This window comes from Catharus ustulatus, chromosome Z (genome assembly GCF_009819885.2).
Source record: "Catharus ustulatus isolate bCatUst1 chromosome Z, bCatUst1.pri.v2, whole genome shotgun sequence".
Lineage (NCBI taxonomy): Eukaryota > Metazoa > Chordata > Aves > Passeriformes > Turdidae > Catharus > Catharus ustulatus.
In genome coordinates, this window is record NC_046262.2 from 7,922,852 (window position 1) to 7,940,793 (window position 17,942).

General features: G+C 38.1%; 1 protein-coding gene across 6 annotated transcripts in view; it reads right to left on the reverse strand.

Annotated features, from left to right (window-relative positions):
* Nucleotides 1-17,942, reverse strand: part of LOC117010848 (ubiquitin-associated protein 2-like) — a 65,363-nt gene that overhangs the window by 43,817 nt on the left and 3,604 nt on the right. For all 6 annotated transcript variants that reach the window (XM_033085871.2, XM_033085872.2, XM_033085874.2 and 3 more), the window contains exon 2: nucleotides 191-330. In XM_033085871.2, the coding sequence (XP_032941762.1) occupies nucleotides 191-289 (99 nt within the window). In that variant the 5' untranslated portion in view covers nucleotides 290-330. The remainder of the gene's footprint in view (nucleotides 1-190; nucleotides 331-17,942) is intronic.

Below are 17,942 nucleotides of genomic sequence, written 5' to 3' on the forward strand. Positions count from 1 at the left end.
AGACAACACAGGAATAACTTAACATTGTCCTGCTTTACTGAATAATTCAAGTAAGTAATCAAGCATAATCTTTCAAAACTAACCATGTATTTTCATCCCATTTTTTTTCAGTTTTTACTGACTATGGGAAGCAACTTGTATCATTACATTCCCACTTTCAAGTCAAAGAAGTCGATACAGTAGCACATACCTGTACTATTTGTTTCTGTGGTTGTGTTGGCGGTGTCGCTGAAATTTGCATTTTGTCCCGAGTGCCCCGGATACGCTCACTGCCCACTGAAGTCATCATATACAGTATATACAAAACAATGTATGTACAAAATACAAAATCTGAAAGAAAAAAAAAAAAGAGCATGAGTTAAGGTGGATACTGACTCAGTAACATAAGCGCAGTAGTTTGAACTCTTGCCTTTATCAGCAGTTCTATACTTTCATGAGAAAGAAACTCGAATGCACTCTTTTTGGATTTGCCACATTTTTTTACACTAAAAAGAGAAACGCAGTGGATGGAAAGCCTCTTCATCAGCTGACTGGGATCTGTGTTGATTTGTACTCCTAAATCTCACAGCTTTTTCCAGTTATTTAACATACAGACTTTTCTATTGGCTACTCTGATGAAGGTCTAGCTCCAGCTGCATCACTCAAACTTCTTTAGTACCTGCTGTCTAGTTTTGATGCCTAGAATTGAACTGTTCTCACACTGACTCAGAGCACTACACAAACATTACACAAAAATTGTATTCATGAACTAGATAGTTCCTGTTATCCCTACTATCAAAACTGCTTTTCCTGCACATACATGGAGGTCATGGGCAATCCCAACTCTACTTCTCATCTCTCATTTATAAGTGAAATTATGATGATCTACATTTAAACCCAGCTCTATAATCAGTACTTTTGTTTTATTCTCCCTCATATTTACAGAAACCATTTATAAAACTACCTATCACCCTGCTTTAAACATTCTGTGGCTGTATGGCAACAGAGAAACCCTAAAGAAACCCCAAATCCCCCCCACACATTATTGTTATCCCATCTGCCACTCTCAGCTTTCATTCTTATTTGATCTCTAGTATTAAAATTACTTTGAAACAAGACATTATTATCCCCCGTTTGTACAGCATTTAGCACAGGACTGTGGTAACTGGAAACAGATCCTTCAAATGGTTAGAATACTCATGGTTCAACTGCCTGGTTTCTGTCTCCACAAGGCTAGAAAGTAGAACTGCAAATTTTTGGAAGTAAGGACAACTTGCAAGAGGTGTACCTGGGCAGAAGGTGATGTGTAAACAAGCAGCAAAGTGCTGTTACTGCAGTCTCACTATATAAGCAAGCCTCAGCACGAAATTTGCTAGGGCAACAGCTGGCTAGCACCAAGCTCAGCGTACAATAGTCACAGAATCACACAATAAGCTCAGCTGGGAACCGTCAGGATCATCAAGTCCAATTCCTGGCCCAGAACAGGACCATTCCGAAAGTCACACCATGTGTCTGAGACTATTGCCCAAACACTTCCTGTGCTCTGTCAGGCTTGGTGCTGTGACCACCTCCCTGGAGAGCCTGTTCTAGTGCCCAACCACCTCCGAGGTGAAGAACTTTTTTCTAGTACCCGAAGAAAAATGCTCATGACACAACTTCAGGCTATTCCCTCAGGTCTTGTCACTGGTCAGCACAGAGAAGAGATCAGCGTCTGCCTTTCTGCTGTCCTCTTTCCCCTGCAAGGAAGTTGTGGATGCAGCAATGAGGTCTCCACTCAGTCTCCTTTTTCTTCAGGAAGATGAGCACAAACTGCAGTCCCATGGACTGGGATCTGTTCAACACCCAACTGAATCACTGGTAGTCACAAGAAAAGCATATCATTCAACAATAACAGCTGCAATGAGATGTTTAAATACCAAGTCATGATGCTCTGGAGTCTCATCTACAACCAAAAGGACAATTAACTACATTATTACCTAAATCTCTTCTTGACTTCAGAAATATATTCTTGTTGTTCAAAATTTAATCCTGACATTGAATTTATTTACATACTAACTAAAGTATTCAATAATGCTTTAATGTGTAAGAGGAAAGTATATTTTCCATAAGAAATATACTTTACCAGGAACTGACTGCAGTTATAAGCTGAATTGGAATACTGTGTTTCTTCAACTCTTTGAATGCACTGAACAAAGTCAATCTATCTCACAGTCCCTTAAAGCAGTCTAAGTGCATTCCGTTCTACAGCCCAGAATACACAGACCTTCAGAGCACTGTCTGACAAAAAGACCAGACAGCCAAAACAAAAAGTACCTGAGTTACTGACACCATATTCTATGGAATATAAAGTAAAACATAAAGTAGATGTGGAGATGCTCTGCACAGCAAAATCAACATTTATCATTGACTATCTGCCCCTGGTCGTTCACTGATATGTTAAAGACAAATGGACATTTTCAGTTGAGTCTGCAGTAGTAGTACTACTTCAGCTGTTTGAGTTAAAATCTGCTTTATAAGCTTTGCTGACTGGACTAACAATATCCAAAAACTTCGACTTATAGAGACTAATAACAACCTTTGAGTTAACTTTCCATTTGGTTGGGATTTTTTGGATTTTTTGTTTGTTTCTTTTTTCAAGGATCAGACTGCTTATCACAATTTGAATCTAGCACGATGAGCAATGCAAAAAACCCTGAATAGAGCACACAAGAGAACACTAACTTCTCTGAAAGACAAGCTTATAGTTTTATATATGGTTGTCTAGAATTAGTCCATTGTGACTTAAGATTTATTGAGAAAATGTAACTCCATTGGGTCTCAATTTGTTCACAATTTATGAATTAATATCATATTTATTATTTTGATACTTCTGTCAGTGCTATTTTCCCCCATATCACCAAAGCTACTGAAAATATGGTGATTTATATTTTAGACAGGACAGCAGGCCACTTACATTAAAAAGTTTTCTTTGTGTTTGCAAAGCACATGCTGAACTACACCCTGCACTTGGGCAGCCCGCAACTTACATTTCCTCAAGCAAATTATGTCCCTTCTCCTTTTCCTAGCATGTGTCTGTGCCATCACTGCCTGTGCCATATTTGTTCTTGGGGATGAAAGGATATTTTAAGAAAAAAGGCAGGCACACAAACGGCTGAAACACTCTTGGGAGATGAAATGGCACAGAAAAATCAGGCTGCTGTGGGAACAGAGCTCAAACAACCTGAACAACATAACAGGGTTTTTAGAGGAGATCTTCATCCTCCTGATTGCATGGTACACGAGCAGCACAATTTGGCAGGTTGGAACAGAAAAAAAAAAAAATAAAAAAAAAAAAAGAGCCCAGCAAAGGTACAGGCGAGTCTGGAATCCTGCACTAATTTTGAGAGTCCCCCCCTTGTCTCCAATAAGGACATGTTACAATCCATCTAGTCTTCTTAAAAGCACAACTGGCAGCCTGGTAAAAAGAGAACTTACAAAATACTGTTATTTTACTTCCTCTTAAGTTGGCTCCCACTGTCTACCGGCAGTGTCCAGACACAGCAGCTGGAGGGCCGCACTCCACCTCAGACACTGCACTGAGCGGGGACACTTGGCTGAGGCTTCACACCCCACCACACCTACTGCCGACTAAAGAAGCAATAGGTCCCAGGGAGCCACTACCTCCAACTATCAGTGGCAGTGACAACAGTTTTGAGCCTAAGTGGGATATTATTAATTAATTAAATGGGGATGAACGAGAATATTTCCTCACTTACAAAGCAGCTTCTTATTCTCTCCATTTCCTCACATTCATCAAGTCTGTTTGGCAGGCTGCTGCCATAGTAATGAGCAGCACATCACAAACTGATGAACTTCATTTTAACTGCAGATCAAATGAGGAAATAAGATGTGAGACTGGGAAGAAGAAAACTCTTAATTAAAATATGTTCAATAAAGATTAAAAAAATATTCAAGCAAGCAGATGCTTCAGTTTCCACGTCAGGATCTGGTGTAGTGTGCAAGTCCCCCATCAGCAGTTAATACCTGACCTTGCAGACACTGCAATTTTAATAAGCAACCAAAACAGCTGTATTTGAAGAAACATATAAAACATTAGATGAAACAAGTACTAGTTTTGCCACTTTCTTTACATCTGTACAGAGCACTAGTGAAAAAAAAGGATAAAGTATTAAAGAGGGCTTCCCAAAACTATTGTGTAAAGAAGTGGAAGTATTCTCTCATGACAATTAATCAAGACGCACAAGATTCCTGTAAACTTTTTCTTTTTTCACTTATGTAACCTAGTATTCACAGATCAAGGTTTTCTTTACTAATTTAAAAACAAACAAAAAGTAAAACCCAAACAAAACTACAATTCAAAAATGTCTTTATCATTAGTTAAGACTTCATTTTTAAAAATTCCATTAAAAAGGGAAAGCAACAGAAGAATCTTAAGATGAATGCTATCACAACTCTTAATCTTTTGTTTTCGTTTTCTGTCTGGACAACAGGTTTTAGTCCAATCACCTACACAACAACTGCAGTTCCAGTAATGCGTAACATGGAATGGCAAAGATTAGCCTAGCTTACAAAAGCAGTAACAAAATATACAATTTAACCCTTCCTAAAACTACCAAATTCCCTGTGTCCAAAGTCTTCATCCCTTGTTTTATTCAACACATTTATTTATGTTTGTGCTTTGGATTTTAGAAGGAAATGAGAAAAGCAAATAAATCAAAGATTAATTTAAGACATCTCAACACAAAAAAAGGTTTTTAAAGCTATTATAATGTTTTCTGTAATCTGTTGTTCAATCTTCCTTCAGCAAGACCTCTAAGCCTTTTAGACTCAATGAAGTCAGAAAACGTATAGATACAGGGAACAAAAATTGGTTTGACATAGTTGCAAGCCCCCAATACACAGGAAATCTGTTACTGAACTTCTAGGAACAGACCAGGCACAGTAATAGCAGCTGACTTTCAAGATTCCTCTAGAAGTTAAATATTCACTTCCACCAGTTGAAAAAAAAACTGCAGTTTCAATTCCTTTCCTGAGGCAGTCTCAAGAAAGTTACTTTCTTGATTCCTGAAGAAGGAGCTGTGATAAACCATGGAAAGACCTCTGTGAACACCTAAAAATGTGATTGCTTTTTTATATTCAACATAAAAAGCTACCAGTCAAAGATTTCTCACAGTGACAGGGTTGGGGAAAGGCTGCAGGACACACCCTCAGGAGGACATAATTACTGTACATGTACAGTGGGCTCAGATTTTACTTCTCTAGCTGTAGAATTATATGAGGAAAAAGAGCGGTGAAAAAAAATTACGTCTGCAAAGCATTGATGCAATGCATTTCCCTTGAGTGCTGTTGTCCAAAGCATCTCACCATCTTTATTGCTGATTGAAACAGAAGAATTTGCAAGAGTCAGATGTTCCTCAGGAGCCATGCGGATGATTCAGTGTCTGTATTGCCCCAAACAACTACACTGAACATGAGCTTATGGATCCTGGGAGAATTCATGTCTCATCTTACAGTCTTCTATGGTAAATAGGAAAAATATTGACCTGTATCAGAACACCAAAGGAGAGAGAAATTTACTATCTGTATGCTCTCATGTTCTACCAAGGAAAGAGAATTGCTGGGAACAATCTGAGTAACGGCACAAACACTAGTATATAAACTTCAAGTCATGTTAAGACCTGCAAGATGCACTAGTTACCAATAGTCATGATTAACTCTATTCAAACTTCAAGGAACAGAGAGACACAGACAAACTGTACATTGTTTTCTAAGCACCATACTCCAGACTATCTGAACTAGATAACAGAGATTAGACCAATGTTGTTGCCATAAAACAAAAAAACCCCAAACCTACCAAATCGAAAACAGAACAAAAACAACAGGAAAAAAAAACCCAAACAAAAAAAAAAACCCCAAAAACCGGCTGCATTGGCCCAAATAAAAATTAAATATATAGAAAACAGGAATTCTCTTTGACATCCAGCTATCATGAGGATCCTGTGAGGAAGAGGTAAGAGTAAGTCCACTTTTCAAGTGTATTTGTCTGCTGAGAAGCATTTCAAGGAAAGTTTTGGCCTGTCCAAATATTCCAGGACCTGGAGGGAAAAATACAGGCTCCTGACATCTTTGATTGAAGACCCTCACTTCTTGCCCTCTGTCAGGGAAAAGACTTTCTTATGTGAAACCTCTCTAACAGCCACCAAGGTAGAAGAGATAACACTGTCATGACTGGCCACACAGCATGCTGTCCTGAATTGTCAGCTCCATCAGTATCTCAGGTCCGGGAGTATACAAAGACCACAGTGGCTCAGAGGTGATGTGATGCTTGTACACCCATGAACATAGTAACTTCATCTTGTGACAGGAGGAAAGGAACCTCAGGAGATAAAAGAAAATACAATCCAAGTAAATACATAGTACACATGCTGTTTATTCCACAACTGCTACATTAAGTGGTGAAGAACCATTAGTATTGCAAATCTCTTCATACCTGTTTCTCTGGGTTTGGAACAATCACAAAAGAAAAAAGAAAAAGTGAGGCCCTTGGTGTTTTCTCTATTTAAAGTTTTCCTCAGCACCATCCAGTGCAACGGCATCATTGTGCCTACAACTTTCAACAATGCAGTAACTGGCAAAACTACAGCCTGGGCCTCCCCTTGCAGCAGACACTCTGCATTATTCACTGCATTGACTAGGAGGCTTGGAAAAAACATTAACTAGTACTTAGTAAAGGAAAGGTCTATTGCAGCTGGCAAAAAAGAAACTGAACTAGCAGGCTTTTCAGGGTTGAAAATCATTATCCTCTGCAGCCAGAAACAACAGAGCCCTCCTGAAGTCCCTCAAACAAGTAAAGGATGGCTGAGCCCACTTAAGGACAAAACAAACATTACTGGAGTTTTAGTTCTCCTTTGGGACATGGCTGTACATTCACTTGAAGTTCAATCCATAGCTCAGGTAGAACCCAAACACTTTGTTCCATTAAAATCAAGTATCAGCTCACAGCTAATACCACACAACTGTGAGTGATCACCAGAAATGGCATGCCTGCTTCCCCACTCCTTAACCACAAAATATTGCTCCCTTCCTTCAATCAGGCTAATGATCCTGCAGCTGCAGAGGGAGTCGGTTCAGTTGGTCCACCCAGGAGCAAATTAAACCCTCTAAAACAAAACAATGTCAGTTCAACTAGCTTATCCAGGGGAAAACTATGTGGCTATACAACTGCTGAATCTGACAGGATCCAGTTCACCAGGAAAGGAGATCAGTTCATTAGGAAAGGAGGAAATAGCTTTTTAGCAGACATGAACCATTACAGCACAGGTAGAAATGTATTTTGTTTTTCTGGGATTCAGGAGAGCATGACTTGATCCTGGTCAAGCTCACTGCATGCAATCAAAAAAAAATAGAAATAATTCCCTGTAGGCATTTTAAAAACAAACAAACAAACAACAACAACAAAAAAAACCTACCAGCAGAGTTTTGAAGAAAGTTATACATTTGAATATATAACTATCTTGCAGAAAAAAGGCTTTTATCACATTTGCTGAGGAACACTTCATGATCAACCTCTTAGATACCTGTTAGCACCCAGTTAGTAACTTGTAGTGAAAAGCATGCCTAAAATTTGGAGGTGCTTCTATCCAAAGAAGAGGAGGGTATAATCAACATCAGAACAGCCACATTAATACATCTTATATTAACCTAAAATACAGTCTTTTCCCCCAGCTACAAAGTGTATGTTTGCATTCAGCTTCAGGCATTAAAACAGAGATTCAAACTAGTCCAAAGCAATTTTTTCACCCATAAAAGTCTTTAATGATTTTGTATACACAACTAAATAGTCAGTGCTTTTGCCAGTCATCTGATTTCACTTTTAAAGGAATAACAGACTTAAACATCCACCCATTGCCTATCAAAAGCCCCACCCTGACAAGGTTTGTTTACTCTGCCAGCTCATTAAAACTCACAGCATCCCCTCCAAGGGGAAAAAGAGGAAATTCAGACAAACCCATTGAGGAAAATAGGGCTTGGTTACTTGAAAGTTCTCTGAATGGCTCTCTCTACTAAAACAATCACAAGGCAAAGCCTCTTCAGACTGCAATAATTTGCACAGCTTTCCAGCCTGGATGAACTCTGGGGTCAGCAAGAAACCCAGGTGGGTTCAGGGCACACAGACATATATACATGTTGGTGAGAAAACAGCTGCAGAGTGCCAACTATGTAAGTTATAAATGTTCTCTTCAAAGAATACATGAAAGGACATATGAATTAGGCCACACTCTGGTTGAGCCATCAATACTTCAATGCAAAAAACATACTTAAGTGACCAAAGCATCTCAGGTAAGATTGAAGTACACCACTGAAGCTCCACAGCGTTGATGACCTTCCTGTACTAACTGCGACTGATTTGTCTCACTGCTCCCTGTTCTTCTTGTGACAGCGTCAGCAGGACACTTCCAGAACACTTAGAGCTTCCAGTTCGTCAATACCACTAACCGTTAAAACCAAAAAGAAATTTCACTGGATCACCCCCACTTATCACTACCTTTATAATCAACAGCTACCTGTACTCAAGATGAGTAATGCATGTAACCACAAAAAAAAAAAAGGCTGCTAAATAACAAATTAACTCTTTAAACCAACATACTAGGAAAGTTAATCCAGAATAAGCCGTTTCAGAAAAATTTAGAAAGCAGGGAAAAACAAGTACTGGGAACTGCTGGCTTTGGCTATTAAACGGTGGAAATGCACACTTCAGTAACCTGCTCAGATACAACAGCCCATACCTGAACAGCCCCTAAAATGAATTGCTGTTTCCACAGAAAAATAAACTGAGTAATAAGATTCAAGTAGAAACTCCAAAGGACACCAAGAACAAGGTAACACCTTCCAGGACAATACCCAGCAGGGGGAATTCTCTTGGGAGAAGGAGTTCAGAAACAAGGTGTCACACAAGAAGCAGCTCTGCACATCGGACATCTCGCTGCCAGATCATGAACGCACTCCTTGCTTGTGCTTTCCCTGCCCTTAAAGCGTCACCAAACCACTCTCTCCTGGAACAGTTTCCAAAGAAATTCTTTGAATACAAACAGATACAAGCAAGAGGACTAAAAATAGCAGAGCAAGAGCAGAGATATCATCACACTTGCAGAAACACAATCAACTGCATAAAAAAAGAAAGGTCCCTATTCAATTCACACTAGAATTGACAATGAGGGACAAAGTAGAAGGTGTCACCAAGAAGTTTTGGATGGTAGGATTCAGACTTACATCACTCATCAAATCACATTACAACACTCACCCAAAAAATAAAAAGAAAAGCTGAAATTACAAGCCACGAGTGATATAGAAGGAAATACACTCTGTAATCAGTAAGGCTGTATCTATAAAATGTGATAGCAGACTTTTCATTGTAGCTTCAGTTTTGCTAGTAACACCAAACAGCTCAGTATCCTTCCCACACCTGCACAGAGTCCAACCCTTGAAAAAGACAACAACAGAAGACCACCAGCACGAATCACTCCTTGTGATATGTTCATATATTCAGAAGACCAAAGAAAGCTAGGAGTCTTGCAGAAAAACACTTCTAAATAAAGCAAAATATTCCAGAACATCTTTCTGTATTTTTGTCCCAGATTATGATGTTTCTCAAGATTCATCTTAGGTAGGAATATCCACCAAAATAAAAAAAATATTCTTTTAAAACTTTTTTTTTTCAGTGACATATATGACTCTGAAACGGAAGCTGCAGAAGGAGGAAAAGACATAATTGTTTGTAAGGCAGTGTTAATTATTTTCTTACTTCACAATCACTGTACACTACATCTTAATGAAAACTATCAGCCATTTGGCTCAGTTCAGCATTTCAAAATTAAACACTGTGAGAAGTGGGTGAAATCCTTTTAAAAACTTACTGTCATATGCTCAGAAACAAGTGAAACAGCACCAAAAACTGAAAGTCACCAAAGATCACTTCCATTTCTCTGCCACCTCTGGACTGATCTTTCTACAGTCACAGTAATTTTTACCAGTTAGTCAAGCTTTAAACAAGATGGTTTCCTCTGATACTACTCCTCATATTAACTTGCTTCAGTCAGAAAACTTGGGTTTACCCCAAGCTTTCCTACCTGATTTTGACTATTATTTTCCTCACAACCACAGCTTCTCAACTTGGTGTCACGTGTAAATTCAGTTATTCCATCATTCTAGAATTCATGTGAGGTCAGGTCTACCTCACCTGCATCAAAATGATATCAAGCACTGGAAAGAGATGAAGGATTAACTATCTTTACAAGCTAAACTTTAAAACATGCTAGAAAGGAGCAGGCAAATAAAAAGCCCTCTATGCAAAATTCAATCTAACAGCAGGTATACAGTCATCCAGGTTGTTCTCACCCTAGAAGTTAAATCAAAATGAAATTCATCTCTCACTTCTTAGTTTCTTAAATTTTCTGAGGAAGATACCAAAGAGACAAGGTGCTCACATAAAGCGTAAAATTGCCCAGTTTTACTGTATTTAATAGTGTTTACTTTCTCTCTAAACATAAATGGGGTGAGGAACAACCTGCATGCTTTTTCTAAGACACATGGCCACTCTTCCATTTGTACCTTTTTCTGCAAATCTGGTCTGACTTAAAATGTTATTTGTGTTTGTCTCCAGTAGGAGGCTGTCACTCTCTTCCACTTCTTTCCAAACCAAACTAGCCAACAACAAAATTCACAAAAAGACAAGACTAATATTTTATTTTAAGTTCACAAAATCTGAACAAGTACATAAAGCTTTTGTTCCAAACTTCCTTCCTATTGTTAAGCCATTAAAAAATTCCTTTTCATATTCCCTTACCTTCATAAAGCTAATGTTCCCTTTTAACATACTTTTGTAGTCTGAGATAGTTGAGTGCAGTATAGTAATGAATCACAGACCCCTATTCCACACAGGTATGCCAAGTTTATATACTGTGCAAGGCAATATTGAAATTCCTAAGTACAAAATGTGCTTTCTAAAACATTCCAAGATAGTTGTGACCTGTTCATTTTACCACTGGAAGTCTGAAAGACCAAGCACTTTCCTGCAAGACAAAGTTACTCACTTTTGAAATAAAACGGAGTTTTACTCTATACACATCTAAGTCCCTGAAACAGCTTATTTATACTAACTGTACACCTCACCCTCAGTACACATATGAATTCTGAAACTGCACTTGCAATACATATTGTACTAACTGTAATGTTCAATTGTAGCAACAGCATTAAAATATTACAGGTACCAGTCACAGAGAGCATACTGCACCTATAAAAACTTCACTAAATAAATGGTTTGACAACAACAATCTTGAAGATCATTTCAGAAGATGTGTTGCAAACATCAGTTTTCTCCAAGCAAACAAGAAAGCTGCATGTAAATAGAAATCAAGCGAAGGATGAGCAAGGAGTAACCAAAACATCACAAGTTCTAAAAATTGCATTACAAACTTAAGTAACAGCTTTTTAAACACAGTAATAATTTTCAGTCATTTACAGAGCCTTGTTTAAAAATTCTAGCACAGCAGGGGGCTGTTAAGCACACTTGCTGAAAAAGCCAACATGACACTGTAAATAAACCAATGGTAGGCAAGTTTAAAATGCAGAACAGTATGACACCTTAAATGCGTTCTCAATTTAACACAAGACTGTTTTTCAAGTTCAATGAGCACCCATCCAAAACATGGCTTTTTGAAAACTAGTAAGAACCCGAATCAGTAGAATAAAGTGAAAATAAAGATTTGAAAGGAAGAATGCAACATACCTCCTCTGATCAGGGGAAAAAGTGACAGCAGTCACCCAAAACTGCAACCAGCAGAAGTAAATGGCTAAAAACCTGCTAACTGTCTCACCTTCAGAACAATGAGATTTGCCATTCTGCAGGGCTTCAGGGTAGTTTTTTTGAAAGTATACAAGCCTCATCTAAGTAGGTACCATCCTTTCGGTTCTTCCAGTTTTTGATGCCTAATATTAGAAAAACCATACTTACTGACCCTGTTGCTGTGCTCTAAAACTAAGGAAAAAGGCGTTAGAATGACCCCAGTTTTGATATTCAAAAGAACACTGCCCTGAAGTCTGAGTTTTTGAGAGTCGTTGGAAGATACTGTGAGCTTGCAGCCACATCATAGGAATTCTGCGCAGGATCAAAAGCAAGGAGCTGATAGAATGAGATAAAACAACTCTCAATACATTGAATTCAAACATTATGGAGTACACATACAACTGCTGAAAACAGCAACTTTAAAGAGTAGAATTTTTACTTCCACTTATTCATGAAAGTCCATTTGAAGAGTTGCAAATACCACCAAAAAAACCATTTTGTGCCCCTTTAAGATTTTATTTTGCCAGAAAAAAAAAGGGAAGGAAAAAGCATGTTTAAATGAATTATCTCATTCTAAGAGTCAGAGACATAACTTCTCTTAAAACCATTCTAAAATCACAAATGTTGCATACAGAACAAATAAAACCCAGAAAATTCCTAGCACACACAGCACCAAGAGTAAGGCCCTCCATATCTGAGATTATGTTAGATTTATATATATATGTATATTCTAATATGCAAGTACATTTGAGAACACAAACCTCGGTTTGACTGATTTATCAGTTCCTACCAAAATCAAATGAGGAATAAAACAGAGATCAAGGAATGCAGCAACATTAAGCGAGAAGAAAAACTAGGATGAAAGTTGGTGAATGAAAAAAAAATTCAATCTTACAAACTAATGTGAACATACTAAAGGTTATAATTTTACTTCAGAGGCAACTAAAATTCAATAAATGCTTATCTGGAATACACTTGTCAGCAAACATTTTATCATGACCAAAATGCAACTTGTTGAACAGTTAGAAGTATACTGATGTCAAATGAAAATTCTCACATTACAAACAAGTATTTCTTTAGCTGTACTCTTCTAGAGCTTTAGCGAGATATCCAATTGCTGTAAAATAATTGAAAGCGTAAGTTCCAGAAACATGTGAGAGCATTTTGGTTAACCCTAAGCCTCTTGGAGCTGTGATGTTTTGAATTTAATACAACTGGAAAACATTCCCATGATCTTCTTCAAGATGAGCTTTTGGGGTGCTTTTTCCTTTTAAACTCATCTGAAGCTTAATAGAGATCCTGGTTTGTTTGGTTTTTTTTTTAAGTTAAACTGAGGGGATATTTCCTTTTTTTTTGGATTAAAAATTTGGGTGATTTTAAATACATATATATATATATAACTTCTAAAAAAGAGGTATGAAGAATCCATTATTTTAGGTCAGTGTTTCAAAAAACTTTGACACATCCCTGAAGCTTAATGCTTGGGAGGTCCGTGCACACCAATTTCTGGGAGAACTAAACATACCACTTCCTCCCAGCTGTCTTTAAGATTTCACGAAAGCAGAGCCCCAAATCTCTCTAGCCATAAACACCATACCAGTATAAAATACAATAGAGTTATAATGTCCAAATATACATTTAGATAAACTAGCCTAGTGTGAAGCTCTATTTTCAGGCTCTGCCATGTTTCCAGATTAATGCCTTTGGGTTTTAACTGTAACAAAATCAATAAAGTTCATATATGCATTTTAGCAAAGTTTAGCACAGTGTTTGACCTATGCTCACATGAGGTCACTTCACTCGGCAGAGAACTTGAGAAGCGAAGTTAAGATTTTTGAGGAAATGTAAGCGGTAGTAATGTTCTCATCTTACTCAACAGAATGAGTAAGTGAATCTCCCTAACTTTCTTCAAAATTACTGAGTGCCAGAAAAGATAGTTTGTTCCTGTCAACATTTTGGTTCTAGAAAAGTAAAAACAAATTATCTTAAGAAAACTTCAGTGTTTCCAGCATATCTGCTTATATATAAACTTCTGGGGAATACAGTAAGTTGTCAATGCTGCACTACACATAGCCATAAATGCAGAACAAAAACACATTTGTAGGAACATCAAAACTAAGACGCAAAACAACCTCACAGCTTTGCAGTCAGCATTACCAGAGAAACAGACACTACACACTAAGACAGCAACACCATTTCAAAGGACTGAAACATAGTGTCAAATAATTCACCAGGCATGTTTAGCAGCCAAAAGGGGCGTTGAGAATGGAGACCCCTTTCTCATCCCCAAGTACTCCACCACGGCTGATCATTCCTGGCATTATTTCATTACTCACTTTTATCAAAGCAGGAATTTTGTTTGTTTATTAAGACACCTAATCAGCATTACTGATTCTGCTTATATGAACCAGACTCCAAATGATTTGAACAAACAAATCAAAGCAGCAACCCATCATATCAAGATAAAGAATACCAAACACTTTCCCCCTTCTTCCCCCATCCCAAACCCGTCTTGTAACTAGCCCCAAGCCACATTGTCCTCCTGCTCCTCCACAAGTAACTCGCTCTGTCCTTCTCCCTCTGCCCACTGCATTAGAACCTGTCTGTTAAATCAAGTAAAGCATCATCACAAGTCCATGGTAACAACTGATCCTAACTTTTCTCCAGTACCGTGGAGCAACTGGAAAAGAAGGAAGAGTTACATGCCAGCTTTTCAATCAGAGTCTGTTAATAAAGGGGACCTACAACCATAAAATCAGTTCCTGGCCCCTCACCACTCCTAAACAAAGTCCCAAGAAGGAAAACTATGCTGATTCCAGTTGCTCAACTCTTTAATTTGTTCTCCCCTACCTTCAGTTCCAGCTCCAAATAGCTACCTGCTATTTTGCTGGGTGGAAAGGCCTTTAGTTAGCACAGTCTGGCTAAAATGTTCAAAATCACCTTGTTTCCGCCTGAAATGCCAGATGCCTCAGTCAATATGTTTTTGTGTTCAATTTTTACTTAAGTACTAAAATAAACTGAAAAGGGATGGCTGTGCACTTTCTTGCCTTATGTTTTATCATATTTTATAGTGGGTAATTTCATAACTAATGGAACACTTGAATATCTTCTCTTGATCAGTCATTTTAATGGATTTGTCTATTGAGAACAATATAAAAATTATACATCCTTGCTTCTCTATTTCTGATGGCCAAAGTTCTCAAAAGCACTCCCCAGCAATCCACAGAATCAGCAAGGGAGTGAAGTCATCCAAACATTTGGGGTAGGTTTCCTAGCAGAAACTACACCTCAGTGATGTTTCATTTTGGATGACTGTTCTGCAAGAGTCATCCCAGTAGCTCCCAGACTCAATGACCCTAACTATGAAAGCAGTTTTAACTATCTAACTTTATTTCAACCTTCCTCTACAGCTGTGGAGGTCTTGGGGTTTTTGGGGAAGGTGTCTGGACTTGCGAGAGTACAAAAACTAGGCTGGTCCAGTTCACTTCTAATTTAGAGCTCATAATTGTGCAAAGTTTGGGCTTCAGTCTCATTAAAAAGTACTTTTAAAAATAATTTTGATGTACACAGCTTCATAAAATGATGGTTCAATATGCAATAAGAACTCAGTCTAACCTCTCCTAAATGATGTATTGTACTTTAAGTCATTATGTGCAATCCCTGCAATTCCTACATAGGACACACACAGGACCTGGGTAATTTTATCACTGTCAGATAATCAAATGTTCAACCTGTTTCTTTCCTCACAGACTGCTGAATTGTTGTTCGATTACCTTCAATTCAGCTAGAACCAGGACAGTCAATTACTCATTTGCAATCACAGAAATTATTCAAATTTGAAATATGCCTCTTACTACATTTTCACAGTACTTTCTCTAAACCAACCCATTTCTCGACCAACCAAGAATCATGAATTATTGTGAATACCACACCACCCATACTAAATTCAATGCTTAATCCATCTCTTTCTCAAAGGCCAGTAAGAACATATTAATTGAGTTTGCCTGAAGGACTACAGATCTGATTAGGTCAAGTAGCTGAACCCAGAGAAAAAAGCCTGAGGGGATATATGGTGCCTCACCAATACGTCTAAGTACCTGAAAAAAAAGGTACACAGACAGAGTCAGGCTATTTTCAGCAGCACCCAGTGACAGGACTAGAGTCAATGGGCTGAAACACGGGAGGCTCCCTGGGAACAACAGGGAACACTTTTGTACCCTGAGGGCAAGCAAGCACTGGCACAGCACAGGCAGCCCAGTGAGGTGGCAGAGTCTCCACTGGAGATATTCAAAATACATTCAGACACAGTTCTGAGTGTCCTGTTGTAATAGCCCTGCTTGAGCAAAGGGAGACTAGAACATCTACAGAAGTCCCTGTCAGCCTAGCGAAGCCCATGATGAAGTGAAGTAAAAAGGCAAGAAAGTCCTTTAACAAAAAAGTTGTTACCAAAAACACCCCACAGGCTTCATTAGAGACAACTCTTAAGCTCTAGCATTTATGCTCCAACAGTAATATAGAGAAAATCAAGGGAGTCTACAGTTAAATCACAAGTAGGCTAAAACTCCTTGGGAAAAAATCCAGAAACATACACTACTACATCAACAAATAAAATGGTAAATAACAAAAAGTGGAGTACAGGTATGAAGTTGAAATGAGTTTTATACTTGCAGCTGTAACAGAGAACTATTCAAAAATAGTTGTTTTCATCTAAGATGCAAAGAAGAGTTCCTAGGCATTGTTGCCCATCTGGACATCAAGAAACAGCAAAAAAACCCAACAGGTTGAAGACATGTATGAGAAAATGTTTTCTCAAACACTAAAACACTTTTTCAAACTCATTAACTTAATTTCACCAACCTAATAAGTTTATTCCAACCTTTCTCTAAAACAAATTTCAGGTAGGTACCCTTTGGCAATTGCCCCATGTTCATAACATACAGAAATTAATTCAGTGGCTAATAAAAGAAAGTGAAGCACAAAACCAGGAAATGCAGTACTGTTCTCCCTCGTCACACTTAGTCACCCGAAGTTAATATCACTAACTTAGGTCTCTCTTATGTCAGACTCAAAAATGGATCACAAGTCAGTGATCTCCAGAACGTGTGACGGAAAGCTGAAATAAAAGCAGACACCCACCCCTTGGGGCACAGTCCATCAAATGCATGGACCAGATTTTCTTGAATACAATATACTATGTACAGCCCAACAGCAGCGCAACGTTTGGCACCAGGATTCCTTTCAGATTCCTGTTGCTGACACTGTGTGTAAGGCAACATAAGATTTTGAAAATCAAAGGGGAGCAGAGACAAAAACAAATCAGCAATAGCTTTCAACTATAGAAAAATATAGATAATGAAACAGTACAAAGTCAAGTGTTGAGGACAAAATAGTCATGATTCAGTTAACACCTAAAAACGAACTGAAACAGGAAACAAGAATGTTTCTGGAGCCATATGCTTCATTCCATATTACTATACATCCATCACCCTCAAACCACTAAACAAAACAAACTGAGTAGAAACAATACTGTGTTTTCCTTGCTCAAAAGCAATCTGGTCTCTAAAGTATCATCCTACCTCCAGAAACACTACTTTAGTCGTAAGAAATACAAATGAAATGTTCTCGATTAAACCAATGCCAGATGCAATAAAACTGCACAAAGAATTCTTCTCTCTACAGCTAACCATTAAAAATGTTTAGGAACATGGTCATAACTAGTGAATTCAAATCCTACACTTTCAACCACAGGGCCACCTAACAGACTGAGGTAAGCATTTTTCCCCCTCATTGAAACAGTTTTAAAAAGTGCACTTGATGATTCAAATCTGGAGGTTAACAAAGTATTTGTGTTTTCTTCATTTAATTGTAGATTCACATACTAAATGATTCTGCAACGCAAATTCCATTGAACCTGCATCTTCTACAGCAATAAACTGTATTTCCTGTATGATTTAGCAGAAAAACAAAACTATGAAGTTCACCATAGGGGTATTACTTCAGGCAAACCTTAAGTCTCAAGAAAGATCAAAGCTCTCTCAACACAGGAAACGTTTCATTGTTTTTAATGCAAAATGCTATACTCAGTCAAGGTTAAGGACTCCTCCAAGCTCATCTGTTGGGA